At 40.0% G+C, this 27,855-nt stretch overlaps 1 protein-coding gene across 1 annotated transcript; it reads right to left on the bottom strand.

Annotated features, from left to right (window-relative positions):
• Window positions 1-754: 754 nt before the first annotated feature.
• On the bottom strand, window positions 755-24,036 carry rab2a (RAB2A, member RAS oncogene family). Its single transcript, XM_058632946.1, has 8 exons — window positions 23,822-24,036; window positions 16,384-16,455; window positions 15,492-15,559; window positions 12,408-12,490; window positions 9,859-9,951; window positions 9,119-9,230; window positions 4,916-4,984; window positions 755-1,491 (listed from the first exon to the last, which is right to left on the bottom strand). Exons 1-8 carry the CDS (start codon window positions 23,865-23,867, stop codon window positions 1,396-1,398), a joined length of 639 nt encoding a protein of 212 aa, XP_058488929.1. The 5' UTR covers window positions 23,868-24,036; the 3' UTR covers window positions 755-1,395.
• Window positions 24,037-27,855: the final 3,819 nt, after the last annotated feature.

The following is a 27,855-nucleotide window of genomic DNA, read 5'->3' as shown; positions in this document are numbered from 1 at the left end:
AATGACAAAATGGAGGTTTTAACACGACATTTTTGTTTCTCGGCCCCCGGTAAATAAATACATGGAGCACATGACAACATGTCGAGCTTCACCTTCAACAGGAAAACAAAAATAAAAGCTAAACCTGAAGAGCCATATATACACAGAAATGAATCTGCCTGATAAATACTGTAAACAAATCATCATAAACGTTATTTTAATCCAATCCGTTTTGAATCCGTCTTTTTATTCTTTAATTTCAAGATGGCGGCAGTGTCTGTGTCACTGTCCTGCTCGTCTTTCTGTGCCTTTTCTGATAAAAGGATCTATTCTCACGCTCAATGGTTTGGTCTTTTATTCCCTCCCGAGACAAATTTAAAACACACTTATCTTCCTTTTCTTTTCTTTTTAAGCCACAGACAGTTTGTAGTGTTCATTAAATACAAATCATCAGCAAAAGACACAAAGACAGAGAGCGAAAACAAAAAACAACATAAAAGAAAAAACTGGTAAAGTTTGCACAAAATAACACCATTTGCACTTTTTTTCCTCTCTTTTTCTCCATGGACATTATATACTTGACTTGAATGCCTCCTTCATGTTACACTTACTGACTTACTGGAATACATATATCATCCCTGCTCTCTCACACTCTCACACACTCACACACACACACACACACACACACAGACGGGGCACAGCATGAGAACGGAGTGGACGTGCAGGGACACGTCCCGCAGTCGATGCGCCGTGTCCTTTTCTTTTCAAACGTGTACAAACGTGTACAAACGTGTACAGACGTGACACGGAGTTATTCCATAACGTCAGCGGTTAAGTGAGTGTGTGTCTGTGTGTGTCTGTGTGTGTGTGTTTTAATCTCTACAATCCTGTCTCCACCTGGACGACGGCAACTCACTGGTACTGAAAATATATAGTTTTCTTGTTTTTTTTAAATGATTCAGAGGTACTAAATTATCCCAACAACAACCTCATTGATTAAGATGTGTGGATGTTTTTTGAAATAAAATAAAATATTAAAACCGGTTTATCCAACTTTAAAAAACAAAAATGAAAGAAAAGAAAAAAAGATGGAACTACTGAACTTTGAACTTGGTGGTTTTTTATCTGCGATTGAAGCGGACTCTCGTAGACATGTCGGGATGATTTATTTCAATGCAGCCTCTACACCGTCAGGTATGATCATGTGACTATAGAAGGACATGGCTGACAGAGAGAGACAGAGAGAGAGAGAGAGAGAGGTTAACAAACTGTTTAAGAGCCTGGACAGTTCTGTAGAAATGCAAGGAAGGGTTTGGAGAGAGAGAGAGCGAGGAAGAAGAGGAGGAGGAAGGGTTGAGGACAGAAGAGGAGGAGGTGTGTGTGTGTGTGTGTGTGTGTGTGTGTATGTTTGGGGGTTCAGCAGCAGCCTCCTCCAGCCTGTTGGCCTCCCTGACTACCAGACAGTGTGGAGTTGGTGGTCGGGTGCTGGGGTCCAATCTTAATACCATTAGCCTGTGGATGAGGAGACACAAGCAAAGGAAGAGAATCCAGGTTAAAAACAACACACTCATCACGAGTCAGTGGTGATTTCTCTGAGGACAAGAGAAGCTCAGCTCCACTTCTAAAAAGTGTTCTGTGTTGTCTTTACATTTCAATACTAAACTTGCGCGAGAACGCGATGACAACGCGTCACGAGACGACGGATCGTCTTACGTGATTTTCGTATTCTCGTAGCAGCCTCCGCATTACAACCACTTTTGTCCATGTGACGACACAGAACGTTGCACATAAATGTATCGATAAAGCACATTCAAATAACAACCAAGGTTGACCCAAGTGTTTTACAAAGTAAAAAACACAACACAATAAACAACTGTAAAACAGTAAAAAATCTAATCAGATATATTCAGGTCAAATATTCTCATTAGGTGAATCGTTAGCGGACAAAACGAGACGTTTCAGAACATCATTTCATATTTTCTGACATTTTATGGACCAAACATGTACTTGGAAAATAATCAACAGGTTAAGATTGTGTGAACAGTGTGAATGGGCTATTAATCGCTCCCTTAACTGTTCATTTACAAAATTCCCCTTTTGTTCATCAATTTTAGCTGCTAATTTGACACCAACATCGTTATTAATTAGAGGAACATTTACGTTATCTGAAATTCAATACACGTCGTCAGTAGATCCTCCAACGCTATGCCCTCACCTGAGAAAGACTAACCTCAAATTATTATGACAGGAAAATCACCGTCACATTTTCACCGACTTAATTAAGAAAAACAATGAGGGGCGTTTGCACACGCGCGCACACGTGTGTGTGTGTGTGTGTGTGTCGTTGCTTTCATGGTGAGATAAACACGGCACAGTGTGTCTGTAGGTGCTTTTATTAGATCACATCACAGAGGAGGCAACAGGTGCTGCTGCTGTGCACAAAGGCTGAGGAAGAAGAAACACAAAAGCACACGAGAGAAAAAAGACAAGCACTTACACAGAGACAGAGAGAGAGACAGGCAGGCGAGTGGGTGGGGGACACATAGTTCTTTTATCCCTTAAACTCTCTCTCTCTCAGTGTGTGTGTGTGGCTATAGCACAGTCAGCTTCAGCCCCCCCCCCCACACACACACACACACACTTTCTCTCTCTCTCTCTGTGTATATTTATCTTTCTCTCTCTCTCTCTGTTTCACTCCCCTTCCTACACTCAGCAGCAGTAGCGCCTCTGGGAAACACTGTATGCCTTTAAATCACATTTATTGAGCTCAGGCCATGTGTGTGTGTGTGTCTGAGTATGTGTGTGTCTGAGAAAGCGTGTGTGTGTGTGAGAGTGTTTTCTCATAGTGCTTGCCAACATTTCTGGCGGGGCTTCCCTTCCTCTCAGCCAGTCAGCTGATGTGGTTTGGCCAGCTGGCCTGCTTTTACTTCATCGTACGTTTATGTATGAAGAACAAAAACACTGGCTGGCCCGCGCACACACACACACTCACACACACTCGCCGTCTATAGCTATCCTCGGCGTGACTGGATGGATCAGCACTGAGATATATGACCATGTAAATGTGACCACACATGTACACACAGTTGTGTTTGTAAACTGAAAACCTGTGTGTGTGTGTGTAAACACGTGCTGACATTTTGCCAGTGTCTATGCTCCGTGTCAGCGTTGATTTCGTCGACGAAACTATGACGTAAAAATGACTTCTTTTGGCCGACGATATTTACCGACACTTTTGTCAACGAATAAAAACAAAATGGAAATGCTAGAGCGGCACGAAGAATCAGAAGAGAGGAATAATAAGAAGTGATCCAAGACTGATCACTATAGATTTAGTTGGTTAAAATATGATCAAATTTAGTTGACTAAAACTAAATGAAAACACTGCTCCATGTGTTACAGGCTCAGAATATATACAGTTTGTCAAGTACTCGACAGATGAATCGAGTACTTGTTTTAAATGTTGAAAAATGTTGATCAGTGTTGACCAAACCAGGTAATGACGATGATCACAAACCAAAATGACTCACTTTTCATGATTTCTTTGTTATATGGAACAAAGAAACTGATGATTCAAGTCAGTAAATGTGGGACTTTTTTTCTCTCGACCAGAGATTGATGATGACATGACATGTAATGATGATGAGCTCACCGTTTGAATGAGGTGTGTTAAAGCAGGTAAACATCTCAAACATGCAGGACAGGATTGAGACACAAGGCTTTAATTCTCATGTTGCCAGCACGAGTTTTTATGACGCGATCGATCACGACTTGCCTGAACATTCTGACGTCTCGTGTTAACATCATCTCCAAGAAGCGTCTTCAGGGCGGTCGGACAGGAAACGATGCAGGATGCTAATCAATTATTATGACTTCCTCTGTTGGGAGCTGACCGCCGAGTGGTATTTATGAGCGGTGATGAAATCATTAATTTAGCTTGTTCAGCAGAAAATGGAAACCAGAGACCTCAGTTGTTGGTTACACAGTGCCCAACACCTTGATTAACATCAAATTCAAGAACTTTCCATGACCAATTCCCTCAAATTCAAGGGCCAAATGTGCTGGGAGGACAACTTGGATGTTGGAATTTTCATGTTCGAGGCATCACGTCGTCATTTGCTCTCTCTTGCTTAACGTTACTCGCTCGTCGTTCTGCACGGAATCTCACGTCAATGGCGGAGAGAGACAGTGGACAGTGTCCACAACACCACTGGTAATTACGACTCAATGTTTGTTCTGCGTAGGCCTAGTTTATGTACATCAAGCAACGCAGGGCATGAGACAGGACTCGTGGGAACCCTGTTAGTCCGACAAGAATCGACAGGTTGTTATCTTTATGGAAAAGTACTAGAAAACGTAAACACGGACATTTTTCACACCTCATCTACAGTTTTGGATTCAGTCGACGTAAAGTGGCAGCAGTGTGACCGCGGCTGTGACGTGCTGACACGACTTTCCTGTCTGCAAGGCTGTTTCACTAAGATGATAACCATCTGGTTAACTGCATAGCAAACTTACTGACTGGTTGGACAGACAGCTCACAGACAGACTGACTGGCTGACTTGTTTGTTTTCTTACCAAATGACTGAGACCTTGTGGGATGTGTGGAATTTATGAGCTGGCAGAAGCAGAGAGAGTGAGTGAGTGAAAAAAAAAGAAAAGAAGAGAGATTGTGTGGAGTGTGGAAAATAAAGCAGGTGAGAGGAGGGAGATTTGCATGGCTGGAGTCAATAGAAGCAGAAAGGAGGGGTTTCCCCCCCTCTTTTTGAGAAGAAAAGGAGCGTGGCAAACCACACACACTGCTGAAAAAACAACACAGAAGAGAAAGACGGGAACAAAGACTGCAAGGGAGGAGAAGATCACCTCAAAAAAGGGAGCAAAAAAATGGACGGGTGAGTGGAGGAAGGAAAAAGGGGGAGGGAACAATGCATCTCACCTCATTGTTGATATCAAACACTCCTTCCTGAATCTTCTCATAGATCTCCTTGGCTGTGTTGATGAAAGCCTGAAACAGAAGGAATGATAAAATTCACATTTGTAAACATACTCATGCAGTGTTTCATCAACAGGTTTGAAGATTAAACATTCAAGAACACTTTGTTGCCATTGCATTGTGCTACATCATTAAAGGTCCATGTGTAAGAATTAGTGACATCTCATGGTGACAGTGCAGATTGCAACAAACCGAGGTCTTCTCCGCTCAAACACAGAAATGTGCCGGTTCATTTGAGCTGCCGAAGATCTAAAATATGTATGAAAGGTCACGAAAGCCAAATAATTTTTATATAACAATAATTATAAACTTAAAACATGCATACTTAATACATACTTACAATCTTGAAATTATTAAAAATTCCTGTCAAGTAGGAACAACCGACTTAAGTAAAACGGTATTTTCTGCTTAAAAGGCTGATGTTGGGATTTACATGGTAATAGCTGAGGGCTAGATGATGCACAGCACACACACAGTCACGTTTACACAGCATTCAGTGAGGACCCTCAGACACATAAGGCATTGCAGAGGGCCCTTATCTTAACCTCAACCATCACAAGAAAATGCCTAACCCAACCCTAAACCTAACCCTAAAACAGTTCCTCAGGACAGACTCTCTGTCTCACGAGGACCAAGTTTTGGTCTGCATGAAAACAAATGGTCCTGACAGGGTCAGTGTTTATGCCTCAAGGTCCTAAAGAGTCAACAAATACAAGAACACAATCATTTCAGATTATGGAACACAGATCCTGCAGAACTGCTTTATGCGAGTAGATGCGAAGACACGACCTGAACTTCTCTCCTGTCGGAAATAGACTCTTGTCCTCACTCTGTCCTACTTCCTTCCTTCCTTCCTTCCTATCACTGCACCCTCAACTGCTTCATGGCCCCCAGACACTTAGTTTACGGAGTTCGTTAAATATTAAGTTCAGATGTTTGTACTCGAGGAAAACTGATATGGTTGAAATCAGTGAAGCTCATGGCTGATATATGATGCTTTAAAAACAACAACTACCTGATCACTCAAACGTTCATCATTCATTCCTATTTCTCCAAACTGCTTTTTGTGTCTTCACTGCAGTGCAACAAAAACAATGATAAAACTATACATGTATAAAGAAATTCAAAAAAACAAATGTTGGGGTGAAAAAAAAAAAAATAAATTGTTTGAGCAGGGTTTATTAATTTCCAGAGAATAAAAATGTGCTAAATGGCTAATTAATGAAATAATAATCTACTTGTAACAATGGGTAGAAACAAGAGAGATTGAGGTGAACAGGTGATAGTGAGACATTTTACAGAAAACCGAAATTATATTTAACTTGCGGAATAGTAAAAAGTTGAGGGAGGATGAAATGAAATGGTACAAAACAAGAAAAGAGAAGGACTACGGAGAGATAAAAAGCAGAGGATGAGAATAGTGGCTTGAGGAAATATGGAAGAAAGAAGGCATGAGATGATGAGATGATGACACGCTGCTTTAAGGAATCTCTCTCTCTCTGAAGACCATCCCCTCAGCCCGAGTGTCCACCCACAGAGCCTCATGACAAAAGCAGCCCACTGATTGGCTGCTGGATGTCGTTGGATGTGGGGTGGAGGTTATGAATATGTATGAACCATAACTGGTTGATTTACCACTGGAGAAGTGTGTGTGTGGGGGGGATGATGGATAAGAGGGGGCAAGAGGTGGAGGAGGGGGAGATGAAGAGAGAAATGAATGGAAGTGGGCAGGAAGACATGGGGGAGGAACAGGAGGGAGACACGTTGGTTCAGCTCTGGGAGGAGGAAATGGATGGAGACGGAGAACGGGAGGAGGGGGAGCTAAAGAGCAAATGATGGACGTCAAGGGATGAGGAGGGATGGAGTGTCGAGAGATGAGGGGAAGGGAGGAGAGAGGCTGTATCAAGAGGATTCAGAGGACACTAATGAGACAAATTAATCATACCACACACACACACACACACACACACACACACACACACACACACACACACACACACACACACTCACCCCCCCCATCTTAACCCCAGAGCTGCAGTGTATGGGGGTGTGATTTCACATGATATAGGCCAGGCAAGAGGCTAGAAAAAAAGTCTAAACACATACACATACACACACTCACAGAGAGAGAGAGAGAGAGAGGGAGAGAGAGAGAGAGAGAGAGAGAGAGAGAGAGAGAGAGAGAGCGAGAGAGAGAGAGAGAGAGAGAGAGTGAGAGAGAGAGAGTGAGAGAGAGAGAGAGAGAGAGAGAGAGAGAGAGAGAGCCCTTGGCTAGCATGCTGTGCTGTGTAGAATGGGATTATTTATGTGACTGGATAAGTGAGAAAGGGGTCCCAGAGGACAACAGCATGCATTCATTACCCACAACAACACCAGGGGTGTGTCTCTGCGAGAGGCGGAGCACTGTGCTCCCTCTGCTAACCGTGGGTCATGATGCTAAATGTGGAGCCGGTGACGTTTGGCTCCGGCGTGCCACGCTGCGACGGACACTACAGGTAAACGGTGGAGTCAACAGGAGGTTTGCTCCAGACGACGTCATACAGACACAAGGTTGAAAGCGACAGTAGTTTAGACAGAAGGATAAGAGAACAAGCTTGAGTGAAGCTTCATTGTTCACTCACCAAGACGATGATATTAACTCACCAAGACGATGATATTAACCGACTGATATTTCTGGCGTAATCCACACACCTAGGAATCCAGGAGCATGTATTTTGTCTTTCACAAAAACTAACATTATTGCCTACAGTTCTTCAAGACCTTGAGCCCTGCAGAGTCTGAGAGGACATGGGCCGATTATTGGTTAATCACTGCAGCCCTAATTATGTGAGCATACATCGACATACGAGTCCATGAGAGAGGCCTTCTATTAAATTAAAGCCATATAGTGTCATATTCATGTGGAGCCCATGATAGCAATCTGGTTAAGTTGTATAATATGAACTCTTAGCTTTCAGAAATCGTGAGGGTTAACAGACTGTGAATATGACGGGACAATGTTGGAGTGGGTTTGTGCTGTGAACATGGTAAACGCCCACATTTGAACGCAGCATGTTTACAAACAGAGCAGCTCTGGTGGTCACTCTCTGCTCAACACAACAGTTCTCTACTCTACATTTAGAGTTCAAATTAGTTTCCCCCGATATCTTGTAAGGCTAAATACTACATAGCGGACCTTTAATACAGAGCCAGAACAGATAATGGATGTGAAACAAACTGTATCAAACAAACTATCCATCAACATCCATCAATTTACAGAAGACAAAACATCATCAAAGCCTCCAGAGGGTTTGAGGATTATCAACTCTCCCCAACATCAATCATTGCATATTCAAAGATGTATTTAGTATTATAGTCTTTGGAGAATTCATTCTATGCTTGTATTGTGCTCTAAACAAATAGATGGCTAACCACAGATACAGATGTCAGCACTGATATCTGTGAAACATCAGCTAATGTGTGTGAAATTCTGGTTTTGGCCCTTCTCCCAATAAAAGAAGATTAAGAGGCGACCTAGCATTAGTGTTCGCCTACAGCGAGTAGATTATAGTTTAGATGTAAACTGCAGTCTTACAGCTATAATAACCCATAATTCATTCCTAAAAAAACTTTATAAAGTTATATGTTGGAAATCTGATCTAGGAGGAGTCAGGAAAAGGATGATCTGGGTGCTCACTCCTCAAAACGCCGCCCTATAAATTCAAAAATACACTCTGCCAGACAAATAAGAGAGGCTGATGTGGATCACTTGCAGAAAACATTGCAGGTAGGCAGGTTGGTACAATGGTCTAAATTAAATTTCATAACAGTATTGCAAGGGTTGTTGACACCAGAATGTTTTTCTTTTCCTCCACCTGACACTTTAAATGCATTACAATGTACAGTACGTAGGATTTAGTTGCACATTACTGACGAATATCTCCCACCTCACCCTTTCCTTTCAAGCATGTAGGGGTCAGCTTAAAAACCCTAAAAACACCTTAAAAAACACTATACAGTATAAATATTTTACACTCCATGTCAGACAAATGGAGATAATTTCACCTGAATCTTAAAGACTGGAAGTTACAATGTGAAGTGGATTCTGAAAACTAAGATAAAAACGTGTGTAACCTCCAGTGAGTGTGTGTGTGTGTGTGTTATTACCTCCTCTACATTAGAGGCAGTCTTGGCTGAGGTCTCCATGAATATGAGGCCGTGTTCTCTGGCAAATGCTTCACCTTCCTCCTTCTTCACCTCTCTCCTCGACTCCAGGTCACTAAAAACAAACATTTGTACAGGACGAGTCAGGATCAGAAAAAGGTTCTGTAATATACATTTTATAAATCAACTCTCTTAACATTATTCCTATAAAAAGGTCTAACCCTAATCCTTTTACCTGGTAGTTTGAATTAATATTCAAAAAGCCGTATTAGTTATTCTGTGGTTGCATCGACATATGTATAAACTATTAGTGTTGACACACATACTAAAGCAAAGTTACAATCACCTGAGAAATACAAAACATTTTTTGCACCGGTCGTGCTCTGTGCGATTTCATTTGAAATGGATGAATTTACCTTCATTCTAAACAGCCCAAAATGACAAAGTAAAACCACAGGTTCACCTTCAACAGTGAAGTGTACAAACAGTGAATTCTCTCTGAAGGAGCCTGGAGAAGCAGAGAACAGCAGCCCTCATTTGACACACCACAGGTTTATAATGTATAGTCTCAGTTTCAGAGAACAGGTTTACTGAAAATTTGAGTTCCTGTTTTTGATTTGATCACTTAAATTACTGTGGCGCGTCTTTATTTTGAGCACTGGCTAAATTGTTGCTGGTTAAATCCTCTGTCATGCAGCCCTCATTGTGGAAAGACATTCTTTTGCAACAAAAGGCATTTTTACCTCTTGTTGCCAATGAGCATGATGACCATATTTGAGTTGGAATGTTGGCGAGCGTCCTCTAACCAAGTCGTCAAGTGGTTGAAGGTGTCCCTTCTGTTAAAAACAAGCACAGATTTCTGGTTTGACTCGACGGACATCATCACAAATAAAACACAGATCATGTCACCATCACTCAAACATAAACACACACAAACCACTTCCCCTTCTAAAGAGGGAAATTGGTGTGCATGTTACTTCCTCTTTCATAATTTAAAACCATTCTCACAGACATTTGAACAAACAGTTTTGTTTTTCTTTAAGAGACATAAAATACGAGCAGAGATGTTTCCATGTTGGATTAAACCTGTGATGGATACGTGTTCAGTATGTGGGCCACCAGCACACAGCTGAAATGTTTTATATTCCAATATACTGTATAATACAATTACAATGACAATGAATTCAGAACAATTACACCTAAAAGGTTGAAAAACAAATACAAAAAAATAGTTACACACTAAAATAATGTGATATTTCATGGCATGATCCTGCACTATTTCTTTAATGCAGTGTATAGATATGGAAATGTTCTTGACAGTAGTTGAGAGTTGTATTTAAACCTATGAAAAATGTACAACATTCATGGTTACGGGGTTGTAGCTGCCTTGCTAATAATAGCCCGGTAATACATCATAAAATCACCCCTGTGTCAGACCTAATAAACAAACTCTGATGTCATGAAACTCTGTCCCATTTAGCACAATTTCTTTGTAGTACAGTGAAGTTTACAGCTCATGACAGTTCACACAGGCTTTTTCCTTGTGCTTCTCTCATTTCCGTCAAGCTGGAGGTATTATGTCCGATTCCCCCTGGTGGCCCCTGGAGGCTTTAAATTCCCCTCTGCCTTCTGTGCAGCACTGAAAATGCTGGTAAATCAGCCGACTGTATTTACAGAGCAGTTCAGGACCAAGAACCCCAGAGCATGAATACACGCAGGCCAGGAAATGTGTCAACATCTGGTTTTTAGCTTAGAGTAGAAGAAGAAGAAGCAGCAGCAGCAGCAGGCTAATGGTAAATTAATTTTGACCTAATGTTTGACAGTGCAGCACAAAAGAGTCGCAGGGGTCACAGAAATCCTTGGGAATTCAGCTGTGTGTGTGTGTGTGTGGGGGGGGGGGGGGATCAATAACAAATCAATAACAAATTTCATGTCAATCACAGCTACAAAGATCAATATATTTTGTTGTACGTCACGTTGGTGGAGGCACGAAGCAAATGCTAGTGTGGATTTTCTTTTAAAAAGGCAGTACATTTTCTGAGCCTGCATGCTGCTTTTCAAGGCATAAATCACTGATGTACCCTCTTGCAGTCCAGATGATGGAGGCTAATGACCGCCCCTCCTCTGCACATTCACATTTTTATTAATAAGTGTGGCTGAAAATAGGTGACACTATGAATCAGGTCAACAAGTCGTCCCAAATAAATACTATTTGTCCGCGTAGTAGAGGCCTAATCAGAGAAAAACAATGTGGGTGAGCAGAGGCTTCACTAATCCTTTGACGTGCTCCACTTCCTTCAGCTCCACCATGAGGCTCATATTTGACATTTATTAGTGCTGAATCTGACAAAGTCTGCTTGGTGGTGTGTGTCAACGGTTTGCCAAAAAGTTAGCCAGGCAACAACAGAGTTTGACTCACATTTTAGACCAACTCCACAGAACTAAGCACAGGATGAGCCCTAAAGCCCATGATTACAGACTTCAAAATTACTTTTTTAATTAAATTTGCCATTATTTTTAATAGTGCTTTCAATATATGTTGTGGGTACGAGGGTCTGTAGTTTCAGAAACCCTGGTGTCCTTTATTCAGTGTTAACATGTCACCAATAAGGCAGCATCTACGCTCAACATCAACATGTAGCACTGTTATTATTACTCATTCAAGAACCACTGAAGCCAGAATCCTAAGATATGAGCCAGCCAAGAACCTCAGCACATTACCTGCCTCATACAGTCTAGTTTGTGAACTAGTACAAATTCCTATTGTGGCTTTGTTAAGCATATAGTAGGTGCTTTTGCACGGTACCAGGCAATAGTTCCACAAACTGAGAGAGTTTTATGTTTAGTTACACCAACATTTTCATTTTAAATGTCGGTTTATTTTGGTGAAAACAAAGTAAACGCTCCTGGTTAGTTTTCTTTTTGTTATGATCATTATAGGATTTAACATAGCATCCACCTGCCCCGTTCCCCTCCTCTTAGTTAAATTTAGCCTTCCTTTATTTGAAAATAAACAATTCCATCTGGTTCTGTGTTACTTTCTTTTATCCTTAAAAGCCAGGACGTAAATCTGTGGACTATTTTTTACTTTTTTGGTTTCATATTTAAATTGCACCTGCAATTTCAATCAAATTATATATTTTACTTTGGTGAAATGTTATGATCATTGCTACATCTCAAAAAGTGTCTGTGATGGTTCTCAGACATCCAGGTCACAACATCTTCAGAAGTTGAGTTTTCCATCTAAAAGGAAGGGGGCTCATATGTGGGGGCACATCTGATTTGCTCATACCTTGTGATGTCATAGACTAGCAGCGCTCCTGCTGCTCCTCTGTAGTAAGACCTGGTGATGGACCGGAACGACTCCTGACCAGCCTGCAGAAACACATACATATATTAATTAACAGAAATTGAAATTTTAATAATTTAACTGACCATGGACAAATATGGAACCGCAGGATTCACGGCTCTGATCTTTCTGTCCTAAAACATGAACACTGTCCCACTCTCTGGTGGTCTACATGCATTGGACTGGTGGTGTAGCCAGATACATGTCCTATTATCTGGTAGAGTCCAGCTCCGGACTTTCAGTCAGCTGGAGAGAGGGCAGGACAGAGAAGAGCCTGTAACTGGATACAATGGAGTTCTCTCTTTCTCCATCTCTGTCACAAATCCCTTCATTCTCTCTGCGTTGCGTCTACTTCTCCTACTTCCGTAATTATGAACAACATGGCAGGCCACACTGTACACAAATTAAACCTGCAATGACATACGACCGTCAATCTCACTCTTTAGGTCATCTTGAACATTCAGTTCCTCATCCCTCATTATCATACCTCGAGCACCTCCTCATCTTTTCATTCTCTTTCCATTAAGTCGTGGGTTTTCCCTCATTCTATCACCCCTTTCACCATCTAGAATTCTTACCACCCCCCCTTCACATGTCCATTCATCCTCTGTCTCCAACTGACGTACTGTAACAATGTTGTCTGTGTTTCGTTCAAGCTGGGGCAGAAAACAAAACAGCGCTCTATCCTGGCAGCTGCAGGCCTACACTGCTCTGACCTCATCTGAAAAGTCAGTCAGTCACTTTAGAAGCAGTTGGCCGGTGACTCATTCAGCGAGTCAGTGGACCAGGCTGCGAGTTTGTCACCGAGGAAGCCACTCAACTGCTGGGTAAAGTGGTCAGTCACTTAGTCAGACAACCAGTCAGTGACTAAGGCTGCAGCCATACAACAAAATGCATAAATTATACTTCGGTTATGCCCGGTGTCAACACTACACCTGCGTTTTAGAGCTCCCAAAACAAACAAGTCTAAAAAAAGCTGCTGGTTCTATTTTATTTTGAAAAGTCAAGGTCTGTGTTTTAGTATGAACCAGCCAAACCGGAGACTTTTGAAAACAATGACGCAGTAGGATCTCATCAGTCATAGTTTGACTACTAGCTGTGTAAGAAAAGCTATATTAACACAGACTTTTCATCGACACGTGTTGTTAAACTGACAAAATAAAACCCTTTGACTTTTTTTTTGTTCGTAGTACTTTCGCCAACTAAACAAACAACTATTGGTAATAATAAGTAGTACGGTGATATGTGCTTATGTCACTACGTGTTTCTGATATGGAGTTAAAATGCCAAGTCTTTCTCTGGAATATGAGCTCTCAAAGTAACACCATTATCACCAACGTTAGAATACGGTGGTGTGAATAGGTCGAGCAAAGCCAGCTATGGACTTTTCACAGGAGGCAGATTTATTCCCAGTAAGATCATTTGCTCTCTCACCATCCTCCTCTTCCTCACATATACTTCACACACACTGATATGTTGAAATTAGATCAAGATGGAGTGAGAGATAAGGTGACTCTCATAATCATTATTTGTTTCATTTTCTACACACTTTGGTCAAAATTCCTCAGCTTCACTCCAATCACATACCCCCAGTATATACAGTACAACAGCAGAGGAAGCTTGTGTACCACTGGACATACACATACCACAGTTTGAGAACCATGGTCTTAAGTCAGTTAAGGCCTATTGACATTATTGTGCCAGAGAACCAGTCAAAAGGCCAACCAGGGAACCAAACACCAACTTACATGGCCACCAGAACAGTCAGTCTTTCAGTCAGTCAGTTAGGAGGAGGCAGTCAACCAGCCGGTAATGCTATTAGTGAATAAATGATAAATAAGGGTGAAAGAGAGGGATCGCTGAGTCTGTCTGCCATCTGGCCTTCATGTTTGTGTGTAGAAGGAAACACACACATACACACACTTGCTCATACAGCAAGTTCTGCCTACACAATCATCCAACTGGTCTTATTAACCATTTGGTAGTGGTGGTGTATCGTGAGGCCAGTCATCGTCATCTGCTGCTGGTCGTCATTTAACCATCTTAATGTGTCAAATTTAATAGCAGCTCCACAGTGAGTGAGATTATTTTACGGGAAGGATAGAAAACCTGCGGTCCGTAACAGTAAGGACTGACATCACTGATCAGCACTGTCATCTGTAATGCAGCATTTTTACATGGAGCTGTGGCTCCGCCTGCTGGTAAACTGGTCTACTACAGGCACACAACACCACAAAGGAGCATTTCTTGCTATGGCAGAAACATCCATCCATCCATTTTCCACCACTTTATCCTTGCCCTTTTTTAGCCACTTTTGCTTCACCCATGTTAAATAAATCTTACACCCATATTTGTGTAAATATCAACAACAGGTGTAGATGCTCGGGTGTTGGGTGATTATTTGAAATTAGGTAATGGGCAAAAAAATTATTATTATTAAAAATTATATTATTTTTGGGATTTCGATAACAATAGTTAGTCGATATCCTTTAAAATTTTGATTTTAATATTTAATATTAATAATTATATCAATGTACAAATTCAAGGACTTATAACTGAACTACAGTGTAGAAACACTGAACTCTGAGTAAACATTCAGATGTTCTGTAGTGAAAGGTAAATTGTGCAGAAAACAAGCAAGCGCAAATAAAACAATTTCAAAGACTTAGTTGTAGGAGCTGGTGTCTCCATAGTTTCCCCCTATTAGCATAACCTATGTGGCAGGGAGGATGCTCGCGAGAGGTCATGTGATCATGCAGGCCCACTAGTGGTCATGTGACACTGAATCCTGCTCACTGATGCAGCAAGTACGGCTCCTTTCAGTGTGTGTTTTTTGGAAAGTCATTTAAATGCTCGATAATGTCTACTTGCACATCTTTAAAAAAAACGACAATCACAATGCTGCAGTTGATCTCAGATTCTCTCTTATTACCATTTCAATTAAATTAATTGAAAGAAACAGAACAAAAAACACCACCCTGGGACAAATAGATAATATATAGAGTGTATGTACAAGGGCTTTATTACCGTATCCCAGATCTGCAGTTTGATCTGTTTGCCATCTATAGTGATCATCCTCGCTCCAAACTCCACACCTATAGAGACAGAGACACATCAACCACCAAATAACTGTTAGATTTAGAGAATGCAATACAATCGGTATCCTGTGGTAAACTGGAAAAGTTTCTCTAAAGCCCATTTCACAATAAAACTAAAGTCTAAACCTGATAGAACATGCCAAACACCTGAGTTTGTTGTTATGTTATGAACGTGCCAGAAACAAAACTAATCTGAGGAAGAAACAACACCACTGATCTCAGTGACAATGTTTCAGTTATTACTATTTTGTATCTCTTACTTTGGTCGATTGTTCAATTCATTCAATTGATGAAATAAAAAAATATTGAGGACTTAAACGTTCATCACATCACCAAACATCGCATTATATGTCATTTAGGTGTCACTCATATTCCGGATTTCACAATTTACATTTACCAAGTTCAGATGTGTATATCTCAGCAACATCTTCACAGATCAAGATGGATTTTGTCAAGCTTTTACAAGACGGTAATATAAGCAGGTAAAGTTCTATACAAATACACAAGTCTTCTGGACCCAGTGGATTGAAATGTAAAAACCTCAGGTGCCGGTATGAAATACACAGGTGACAAAGTGTTTAATCCTTGTTGGAGGCAAACAACTTATCTCTTAAGTAATTAAGTTCTACAGAAGAACTTAATTACTCCAAAAGTAAATGACACTACAGTGTTGTAGCAGTCGTTTGACACAAATTTCAATAACAAATGATGTTGGTAAAATTATACAGAATATCTAAACAGTCAACTATACAGTCTGAAAGTAATATAAAAGCTTATACTGACTTAACATTGACATATTTGCAATTTTTAAGTATTCTTACCAATGGTGAGGTCGTGAACTGGCTGAAACCTCTTGTCTGTGAACTGTAGTAATAGACATGACTTCCCAACACCTGGAAAAAAAAGCAAAAACAACATTGATGAGTGAATAATACAGAAAATTTCATGTACACACACACACACACACACACGTTTACATAGCTATTCTAGGACACTGCACTTACTTTAATTCATTTGGACAGCCTAAATTAAGTTTTATCCCTAACCTTATCCATCCACCAGTTAATACCCAACCCAGTGCTGTGCCGTTTCAAAGTGACATTTCCCAGTGGGAAGCTGCAATTGCCTGACAGTAATTATAGTCCTTGACAAATGATTGATTTTAGCTTTACGTGGAAATATTGGAGTCATTGTCCACTTCAAATAAACCTGGCAGGGGAGCTTCCACTCTACTTTGACAAAACCTAGTGCGAGTCAGATTAGTTAACCTGAGGTAACTGTTAGCGTTAATTCAGTAGCTGGCTTCTTTGACGCATGTGCAAGGCCAACGTTTTTGCAAAGGGTTACTGCTCAATCTGCCCTTCATCAACAATCCTGTTAAAAGTATGACTGAATGTCCCACAGACTGAGATTACAGCCGTGCCAAGATTCACCCTTTCAAATGTTTGGTTTCTATTAGTTCTGCTTATTCAGTTAAAACTGGAGCAAATCATTGGATTACGGGGTCAGATGATGTCTGCAGTGCAAACTTAATTTTAGACTCAAAACTTAATTAAGTGGAAATGCAGCATGTCAACATTGTCCACAGGTTCACTGGATCAAAAAAGATAATTGTTACAATATTTTCTTTATTCAAAAAATAAAATAAATCGAGTGATTGTTTCAGCCCTAAATATCACCATAAGTGAAATGTGTATTTTTAATGCCTCTTACACAAAAGATAGGATACTTCTACTACTACTAGATTGAATACTTCAACGTAAATAATTACATTAAATTTTAAGTTCATGATTAGTACCATCGTTTTGTCCTGGTTGTATTTTCAAACTAAAGTTTAAGCTCTGAGGGAAAGGGCAGACTAAATCATTTTGAAATTTGAAACTACTTAACCAGCAGATGTCAAAGGCTGCAATGTTTTTATTCCATATTTGACACTTCTATAGCAATTAACCCTACAAGATTATATTGCAGACCGAATTGCAATAACAATGCTCCTATTGTTCAAGCCTACAAGGTAAATAAAGTCAGGACAGGTGATGAGGAAATACACATTCTTTTAAAGAAAAAGGGTTGAATGTGTAATGACGAACAGAAATCGGCAACCATTATTAATGAATGACCGCAGAAAATCACTGTTCTCACAGATGAATTGTGTAATATAATGTACTGACGTCTAATGTGAGACTTCATGATGCAACAAAACAAAACGACTCCTTCGTTTACAAGATGGCAGCCTCTGTAATGCAAGACCCTTGCATATAGTAGGTTTATTCTATGGCTACAGTAGCAAAATGTGAAGCAATTATAGCTAGTTATCATTATATATTCAGTTTTATGCCAATGAGCCCTCCTTAATGTGACACACTGGAGACAATTTAAGCAAACAGACTCTGGTTTCAGCTTCTTTAAAGTGAAAATTTGTCTTGTTGCCACGTACAAATGTTTGTGTTTTTCTGTTCTTCAACAGGAAGAAAAACAATCCAATCACCAAGTCAAAAAAGGTGGGTGACCTGTATTCATTAGGGCTGTCAATTTTCCTCTGTAGTCCCATCCAATTCCATATTATTTTTAATATATTAAAATTTTATTACATTTTAACCTAGTATGGTTGTTATATGTTCTGTCCACTGGGCCATACTGATTTTGTTAATATTCTAATTATATTGGACTCCCGAAACAGGCCTAGTTCTCATGTCTACAACTTTAGCACTGTACTACTTAACATTTTAGAGCCTGGCTGATGTGAAGAGCAAAGGGGAAAGAAAGCAAATTAGATGACCAGAAAAACTGAATGACAGAAAAATGACAGGGATATGGTCGTCGTTGTCGTCCTCCTCCTCCTCCTCCTCCTTAGTTTCCAAGGGTTACCACAGCCAGGCAGTGGCGTTGCTAGGCAGGAAATGCATGGTGATGAGGATCATAACAGATGGGTGGAGAAGTAAAGGGATCACAAGGAGTGCAGCTGTACAGAGGTGTTGCAATCATATCATTGCCACCTCTATCACACGTATGTATGCAACCAACAGACACCTGCTTACAGTACTCTTCCACTACCAGTGCATTAGGGAGTTTTGCTTCCATTTGCTGTATTAAATATATGTACAATCAGACACACCACTATAAACAGACGGTTCCATCATAACGTAACTTCCTTTGTAGAAAAATGCTCACCAAACACATCACCCACTCACAGTGCTGATTAACGCTGTGAGCAACACATAACTACATCCTCCATATGAAATGTACAAGCGCTATAATGAATGCAAGTCATGTGTTCAATAGAATCTAAACAAACTCGGAGATCTTTTCACCTTAATTTGAAGCTTCTTGTTACAGAGCCCAAAACATATTTGATTGGTTGATTGCCAGAAATACTGTAATAATTGATTACTTGTTAATCAATTATTATATAGAAAAACTGTGACTCTTTTTAAAAAAAATTTTTGTTCACTGAATATATATTCGGGTTTTGAGCAATTAATCAGACAAACATCATGAGGATGTTACCTGAGGTAGGAGATAATGCAAGGCACTTTAAAAAAAAGTTCTTCTAGGAACAAATGTTGATTTGATGAATAGTTTAATGGATAAAATAATCTGCAGACTGAGTAAAAACTATTGTTATTTGCAGCCCTACTATGTGAACATGCCTTAATATAACTTTGTAGACTATAAAAGCAGAGTTTCGTAGTGTTCTGTTGATACGCCGACTATTTTTGGAGGTTACAGCATAGTGAGAGACAAAAATTTATTCTTAAGATTAAGTTAATCTTTCTACCAAACAGGCTTGTGGCCAGGCTGGCTTGAGGCCACTGCCTTAAGAGAAAAATATAGCCCAATAATTACCCTGTAATTCTTTCCTGAACTTTTTATGTAATATTTTGTGTCTATTTTTTAATTTTATTGCAAACTGTAGAGCAGGGATTCCAAAAGAAAAAAAAAAAATATATATATATATATCTTATCATATAATGTTTGGTCAATTGTTCTTTACTGGAGTGGACTGGTCAGTTTGGAAAGAAACTGAATCAACCAGCAGATGTCAGTTGAGACCGAAGAAAGTACAGGTTAAAAATCTTTTAGGAAAATAGTTCAGTCACATGCTTTGTGTGTGAACAAGTTTATGGGGCAGTAATGAACATGGCTTCCTCGGATGTGTGAAAAATGCAATATGACTTCTAGTGGACATACAGCAGTGCGTTACTCATCGCAAAGCTCGGACTCGTACGATCATGAGTCCACAGTTAACTGCTGTTTGAAACGCTGCAATTAAACTCATCCACGTTATCCAGTCCTGACCACGGGAACTCACAATGACCAGTTACGGCTTCAAATTGACGTTGAGTGGGAGAAACAAGGTAAAAGCTTCGACCTAAATGAAAGCCAAAGGGGGGGGAACTGACGGAAGGTTTGTGTGCCTTATTACAGAAGGAAGTATTTGGTTAAGAATAAATTACTGCAATATTAATCACATAAATAAGTATTTAATAAGACACTTTGACTGAACCAAAATCCCTATATGACTATGGGCAACACTGGACAAAAACAACAACAACGTTTCACCAGTGGGACACAAACTGAACATTTTATATGGACAGCATTTTACATCCATAGACCACTTGGACACCTAGGTCCTGACAAAGTAATTCTGTGGGGTCCTACAGGGCAACTTCCTTGGTCCACTCCCATTTTCTATATTTACCTATAAAAATGACACTAACAAATCAAATTAGGAATAATTGTACATATTATTAAATATAATTATTAGTAAACTGAGTTTTATTACTGAAAATAAAAAACTGAAAAAACAAATTTTAACCATTTAATTTCTGTTGGTAGGTCCTGGACCTGGACTGCTCACAGAACAGGATTAACTGCTTGTGCAGGTTTATCAAGCCCTCAGTTTATCACCAGAGAATTTCTCATGATGACCAGAATAATACCCACATGTCCACTCTCTAGGCCACTTTCCTGTTTTAATTATGTCATCATAATGGCATCTCCATGTGTAATTTCAACCAGCGTAACCGTTTGTTGACACATGTCATATAATCCAGTTTTAGCAAAACATCCTTTAACAAACATCCTTCAAATATTTGCAGGCCTGCAGCCTTTGGGTCTCGATATTTTAAAAAGCTGACAGCCTATATTATTGACATATAAATACTTGAAGTTGAACAAGCAATAGGAATATTAGAAGATTTTCTTTTTAAATCTGATTAGCTTTTCTTGCTCATTTAAAAAACTAACAATCTGCTCAGTAATGCAACTGTAAAGCCTCAGTTACAGCCAAGTAAAAAAGGTTCTACTTTTTTTTTTTTTTTTTTTACTTTTCTCAAGGCTTGTAAGAAGGATTTAAAGGGATAACAACAGCTGTACACGAGGAACTGTTGCTCGTGAAACTGTAGGATTTTCCAGCTTTGGTTACATTCTTACCACAGTGTTGCAGTGTTCCCAAATTGTGCTTAAATAAACCCAGAGTAGAAACCCAGAAAATTTAAAAACACTTTGACATATTGCATATTTGCTTAAAGGGAGGTGGAACAGTTGGAGTATCAATAAAGCCTAAGAAAATTCTAAAAAAAACATGCAATGGGAAAAGCAAATAAAGCTCACACAATTCCCTGCACCAGAAAAAAAAGGGGAACAAGGGGATGAAAGGAGGTATGTGTGGACTGATGAGAAAGCCACAACAACTTTGTGAGATAAATAAATATGATTATATCAATAGTTGGGAAGCAGCAACAAAACAGAACCATGTAAAAGGAGCTACATTGCTTATTGTGGTGAAAGAAGTCTATTAAACAGCTATGTATGGATAAAACTAACATTTATATTTTTTTCCTTGTTTAAAATTTGATTAAACTGTGTGATATGCTTTATAGGAAAACTGGGATTGATACACCGAGTCTTGCTGATACTAAGAATCTCCAGGAGGAGCCTGGGTCAAAAATAGACTAAAAAAACTTGGATACAGGGCCACTGCTGGAATATTTTTATTGTAAGCACAAATGTAAATCGGGTTTGGATCTTGGCTGCAACACTACCAGAGGTAAACAACCTCAGCAGACAAAACTTGAACCCCTTTTGCAACATCACTGGAGTAAACATGTAGCCCACCAGTAATCATCTAAAACAGATGCACACATGAGCATGACGTACACCTATTAGAATTAGATTCTTTCATTTCTGCCATAAGGATTATCTTTCTTCAGTATTCGGTGTCAACAAAAATCCCTAACGTGCAAAAACACAAAAAATATGGTGATGACTGTTTTTGATTTTACTTACAAACATACACAAGTGCATGTTTGGTGTTAGCTTCTTATATTAAATGCATCATGCAACACAATTCTCTCCATATCTATGAAGCAGAGGTTTCAAACTTACGGCACGCGGGCCACATGCGGCACATACCAACATATTTTTGTATGTTTTGTAATTCCCATGTTGTTTATTTTCATTTTGCATCATTCATATTTTTTTATTGTGAACTTATATAAAATAAACACTATTATTTTGACAGTCTCTGAAATATTGTCACAAATATCATTATCGCGATATCATGATGGAGTATTATGATGTAGTTTTCGGCTCCTATCATCCACCTTGACTGCTTTCCCCCCAAAATAGTTGGCTCTTTTTTCCTCACATAAAAAAAGGATGTTGCATACTTTTGATTAGAACCTTAACTTGTAAAAACCAAGTTGCTTCAGTCTTCTTAGCCACAACTTAATCCACCGTTTTTTGAGTTTCTCAGCACAAAACATCACATACACACACAACAGCTATTAACCGCCAATGCCAACAGTCCACCTCCATGTCTGTTTATATTCTGAAGTTACGTTAAATCACACAAGTTTCTGTAAGACCCCAAATCCCTGGAATCTTCTCCCTGAAGATTCCCCGTTTGATTAAACGGCAAGTGCATGGTCCTGCGTCTTGACTGGATTGTGTAGTACGTGTTGGTTACAAATTTCGTGTTCGTGTTCTCCCACGTTTATAAAACCCAAGTCGGATTTGAAAAAATCCTCTAGTGTGGGGCAGGCTTAAAGCAGAGATCTAGAAACTTGCTGCCCCTCAAATCTATTTCATATCTATCCCAATATCGAGCTATAATTGTTTTAGTAAGTTTTACATTTTACATTTTTTACTACATTTTACATTATCTAATGTAGTAATGTAATGTAATGTAATGTAATGTAATGTAACATTTTTTACTTTTATTTTGGCATTCTGTGAATACTGTCATTACTATCATTATTGCCATATCACAATGAAATGTTGTCAGATAGTTTTGAGCTCATAACAACCACCCTGACTGATTTTTCCCCAAAAAAGTTTGTCTTTTTTACAGTCCCCTCCTGACCAGACTGGACATTCAGTGGCCCCCAGGTCACCTGACTTTGAGAACCCTGCAATAAAGATAGTGGGTTTTCTTCTTACACACGCACTACTTTATGGTAATACAGCAGTGGTGAAAATGCACCTGCTACACAGGCTACACACTACAGAGAGCAGGTCGATCATTAAAGCTACTGGCTGAAAATACACACATGACAACATTGACTTCTGCTTTCCTATCCTCTTTCCAGCATGCGAGAGAAAACCAAAAACCTGACATAGTTATGAAAACAGAAGACGGGCCAAGTCGTGCAACAGGAACAACAACTACCCAACGCCATTTCAAGAAATACCGGAGGCTTGAGCAGCTTCACGTTCTGGCCCTTTTGTACAAGACGTCCAGCTAATGTTACCTCACAATAACACTCACAGTGAAAATATACCGATGTCACGATTATCTGTCTCCTGTGTGATGACACACCGGCCTGTTAAAATACGGTCGTGACGGTTGTTTGTGTGTTTAATATTCAGTTAACGGCCAATGCTAGCTTGGCACTTAGCTTGAGCTATGCTAACTGTGGCTAACACCCCCACCCTGGACACGTACAGACAAAAGGCCCAGAATGTGTTTATCACTGTCAACAAGTGCTTTGGTTAAGTAAAAATACGTGTCAGCTCGTGACATAATGCGTGTGTACAATTCAATGCCACTGTCACGGAACTTTGAGTATTGTATTTGTTCGATAGCGGGGAGAATTGGAGCTGTCATTCCCACTGTCTCCGCTTTTACCACGTCATTGGACCGACCAACACTGCGGAAATGCCCCGCTAAGCTAACCGCTAACAGCTACTAGCCGTTCGCTAGCTGCCAGTGTATGTGTGTGTGTGTGTGGCTGTGTCGCTGCTGCAGCCTACCCGTGTCTCCGATGATGATGTATTTGAAGAGGTACGCGTACGCCATGGCCCCTGCTTGGTACACTCAGCTGTCTCGACCGTTACACTCTCGTTAAACCGACCGTGAACCGTGTGGAGGAGGTAGCGTGCAGCCTGTTAGCCTGTATTTTTTCTGTTGCCTATGCTGACGAAGGAACAATAAACAGCCGAAGCCTCCGCTCTACGTCACAGGGCCCGCCCTCGCCACGCTACAGTATGGTGCGTTCAGGGTGTCCTGGGAAATTTTCACGATACATTCGAGTTCCCGTCTTCGGCCAAAAAAAACATAGGTAGTGGGTAGTTGTCGTGGTGACAACCATCATATCTTGACTCCCGAACTTCAAGGGTTTGTGACTCTAAAACCTCAGCAAAACTTCAAAGGCGACCACTGACATTTAGCGCCATTTCGCATGTAGCACAACACTGAAGTAACATTAAAAATGAAATATTTTGTCCCAAGTTATGGTCATAAATAATCACCATTACATTTTGGCCACACCTGAAAAGCCCTTTGTGTTCAAAATTCAATTCAATTAAATTCAGTTTTATTTGTATAGCACCAAACACACAACCTTTACAATATTATAGAGAGAAGAGAAACCCAATATTTTACACAATGAGCAAGGAGAGTGGAGATCTGCCATCTGCCTCGACGGCTTGGGGTGCAAGGAAAAATGGGGGGACAGAAGGGAAAGAGGGAAGTGAGGTAGAGACAGAAGAGAGAGACCAGGAGCAGATATATATCAAGTTATTGATTTACACAGGACAGTTCTAATGTTATTTATACAGACAGGCATTTTTTGTTGTAATAATAATAGTTAAATAGCCTCGAAACTGGATCCCAATTACCAGTGAATGGTCATAAATAATGACATTCCTGTCCAAGGCCCACATGTAATACCTCCAAGTGGGCAGTGGGCCACTCTGTGGGAGGCACTGACATTGATCTGAGAGATAAATGTAACCATGTCATTTTGTGTTGTTCTAACTGGCAGGTAACATCATTAAATGTCGATGTTTGTCAAAACAATGAAAGAAAACTCCACAATTCTCTCTATATGAGAGGGTTAAGGCCCTTAAAAGTTGTTCCAAAACCCTCCAAGGCCCACACCCACCACAAGAATGTAACACAACACTGATGTAAAAATGATAAACACATTAAAATGTGAATAGTGAGGTATTGTTTCATGGGATGCGTGTTTATACTTTGATATTTCTGATTTTCTTTACCAAAAGAAAGAATATGTTTGTTTGGTTGTTCTTCAGATAACAGATAGTTGGTGACACACAGTGAAATTAAGTTTAGACTTTTTTAAATGCAGCACTGTTTAGTGTCAGCTTTGAACAACAGAGGTTAAGCAATATTAGATTTTTGCTAATACTTTTACAGAGTAATACTGACAAAATGTACTCTTTAAAAAGAAAAATAAAGAAAACCAAATTGCCAACAACACAAAAACCAACACTGATTTCTTCCCGGTTTCCACTCTGTTGCACCAGAGCCGAAGTGTTTGCCAACAATAGGTGATTAACACGCTGTTTATCTCGGGCGTTTCCATGGTTGACCTCCATCTTCTCTGACCAGTTCCCATGGTTACCGCTGTAGACAAACTGGACACTTTCTAACCATCCAACCATGTATCGATCCCTCATCTAAATTACTCAAGTGATGAGGACAGACATCGTGTGCAGATGTGACATCAGTGTTTCTTTATGTATAATACTGAATTTAAACTCAGAATATAAGGGAACAAATAATAAGAAAAGGGGGAAATAACATCAAAGTTTTAGGATTAAAATATCTTTTATGATTCTAAAAATGTGTTTCTCTGTAGTCAATATTGTGAGTTTAAAAAATAAAATTAAAATAAATTGTTACAGTGGGAATGGAGTTGAGTTGTAGTGACTAATTTCTTCCAACAGGGGGAGCCAAAATGCCATATTTTAAAGTGATGAATAAATGTGATAATGGTCCACTCTCATGTCACCTGCCTTTCTCGTGCAATAAAAGGTGAAACAAATATCTATATATTTAAAGTGGATACAGACTTCTGGTTTGCCAGTAGAGACCAATCTGGAAGTAACAATTCATTGAATAGCCACCAGGGGGTGACTCAACAGGCAGCAAAAAGAGGTCTATTTGAACCTAAGTCAATGGGAAAATGAGCCTACATCAGGTCTTCTTCGATTCTTCTTCAAAACTTAGGACATCAATTTTGTACATTATATTCTTATTTAGAAGAAAATAGACAATAGCGTACGGCACATATGATGTGATTGACAGCTGGTATCGTCCAATAGGTGTATGATTTCAGATTCTCAGGGGTGAAGTCACGACTGACACATATCTTTCAGTTTTGCCATCACTGTTTAAAGCATTTTTGTTTGGAGCTGACCTTGTTTTCCCATTGGTGTCCACCATCATATCACAGAGTGGTCTCTGGTGAGCAGTCCTGGTCCAGTCTGACTCAAGGTATCTTATATCTTATCTGCAGCACCACACTCTGGCTCTCAGCCCTGCATTCACCAGGAGTTAACACAAACAAAAGGACACAACTGGCATCGGTTATATTTGCAATCACATCTTTATCAGCAAGGAACTACATGTAATGGTTTATCTGACGTACGGTACCTCGTCCACCAACAGCAGCCGAGACAATGGCGCTGTTGCAATGCCCATATTTTTGTTTTGGACTGTGGGAGGAAACCCACCTACCCACACACACACACACACACACACACACACACACACACACACACGGGGAGAACATGGAAACTCCATGCAGAAAGGCCTTTATTCCGACCAAACCCGAGAGACGATTAACGAACTGAGATGATTTTACACAATTTAAAAAACCTTTAGAAAATTATAAATGCATATTTTGTACATGATGGCGATGCAGGGTGAGTCTTTAAACTTTAAACTTTATTTTGTGACTGACACCGTATTCTCCTCTTGGTATTGGGCCATTCTTTTGATTTTGCCAGCATTTAAGATTAAAGCCAATAATATAAGGGTAAGAACATGTCAGGCAGCTACATCTACAACTGTGCAGAATCCATGTCATCATGTCATTTACTGCTTTATTATTGATGTTAATAAAGGGGCCCCCCAATTCAAATTTTGGCTTAGGGCCCCATGAAGGCTTGGGCCGGCCCTGTCTAGTTTATATACAGTATATCACTGGATCAGATGTGGATCACACACACACACACACACAGACTCTTCAGTCCCAGCGTGGAAACAGGGGAGCTCACCTGAATTCCGACGACTCAGAGGACATTCCTGATAAAGAATGTGGGGCAATTAACCCAGGCTGCCTGGAGGATATGGATTAACCACGAGAGGAATAGAAACGGGAATAAAAACCCCACAACACTGCCTCTATTTTTACACTTGAAATTAGAAACCACTTGGATGTGGTGAATGAACGGTTTACGACGGCGTGTGCTAAAAGTGTGTGAGCGTCATTGTGTTTTGTATACACTATGAGAAAGTTGACAGAGTCTTCCAGTCCAGTCTGACCTTTTATTCTGCCCTGCATCTATCAGCCTGTTTTCTCAACTGCTGGTGTTTCCTTCACCCAAGGGTGGATCTGTGGCCTCCAACAGAAAACACACCAGCATGACCTTCCTGCCAGCATTCCAACACACACACACACACACACACACACACACGGTACATGACACAGCACAAGATGGAGCTGAGAAACAATGATCATGTAGAGCTCCGGTGTCTAAGGCCCAACTTGAAATGATTATTCACACTTTTATCTCTTCTCGTTTAGAATATACTCTAGCAGCCTTTTTACTTGTTTTCACCCTTGATTAATTGCCGTGGGAATAACACACAACTCCTTATATGGACATGGGGGGGGGGGGGGGGGGGCATTTCAGGCTTTACAAAATGTGTTTTTTTGGTCTTCTTATGTGTATGTTTAGTCAAAGTTATGGTCAATTTAATATCACATTCTTAGTAGTGATATAAAGTAGCAGTAATTCTGCAGAAGTCACAA

The sequence above is a fragment of the Solea solea genome, chromosome 1, assembly GCF_958295425.1.
Source record: "Solea solea chromosome 1, fSolSol10.1, whole genome shotgun sequence".
Lineage (NCBI taxonomy): Eukaryota > Metazoa > Chordata > Actinopteri > Pleuronectiformes > Soleidae > Solea > Solea solea.
The sequence above is the reverse complement of the archived record's forward strand: the minus strand, read 5'-3'. Positions and strand labels throughout refer to the sequence as shown.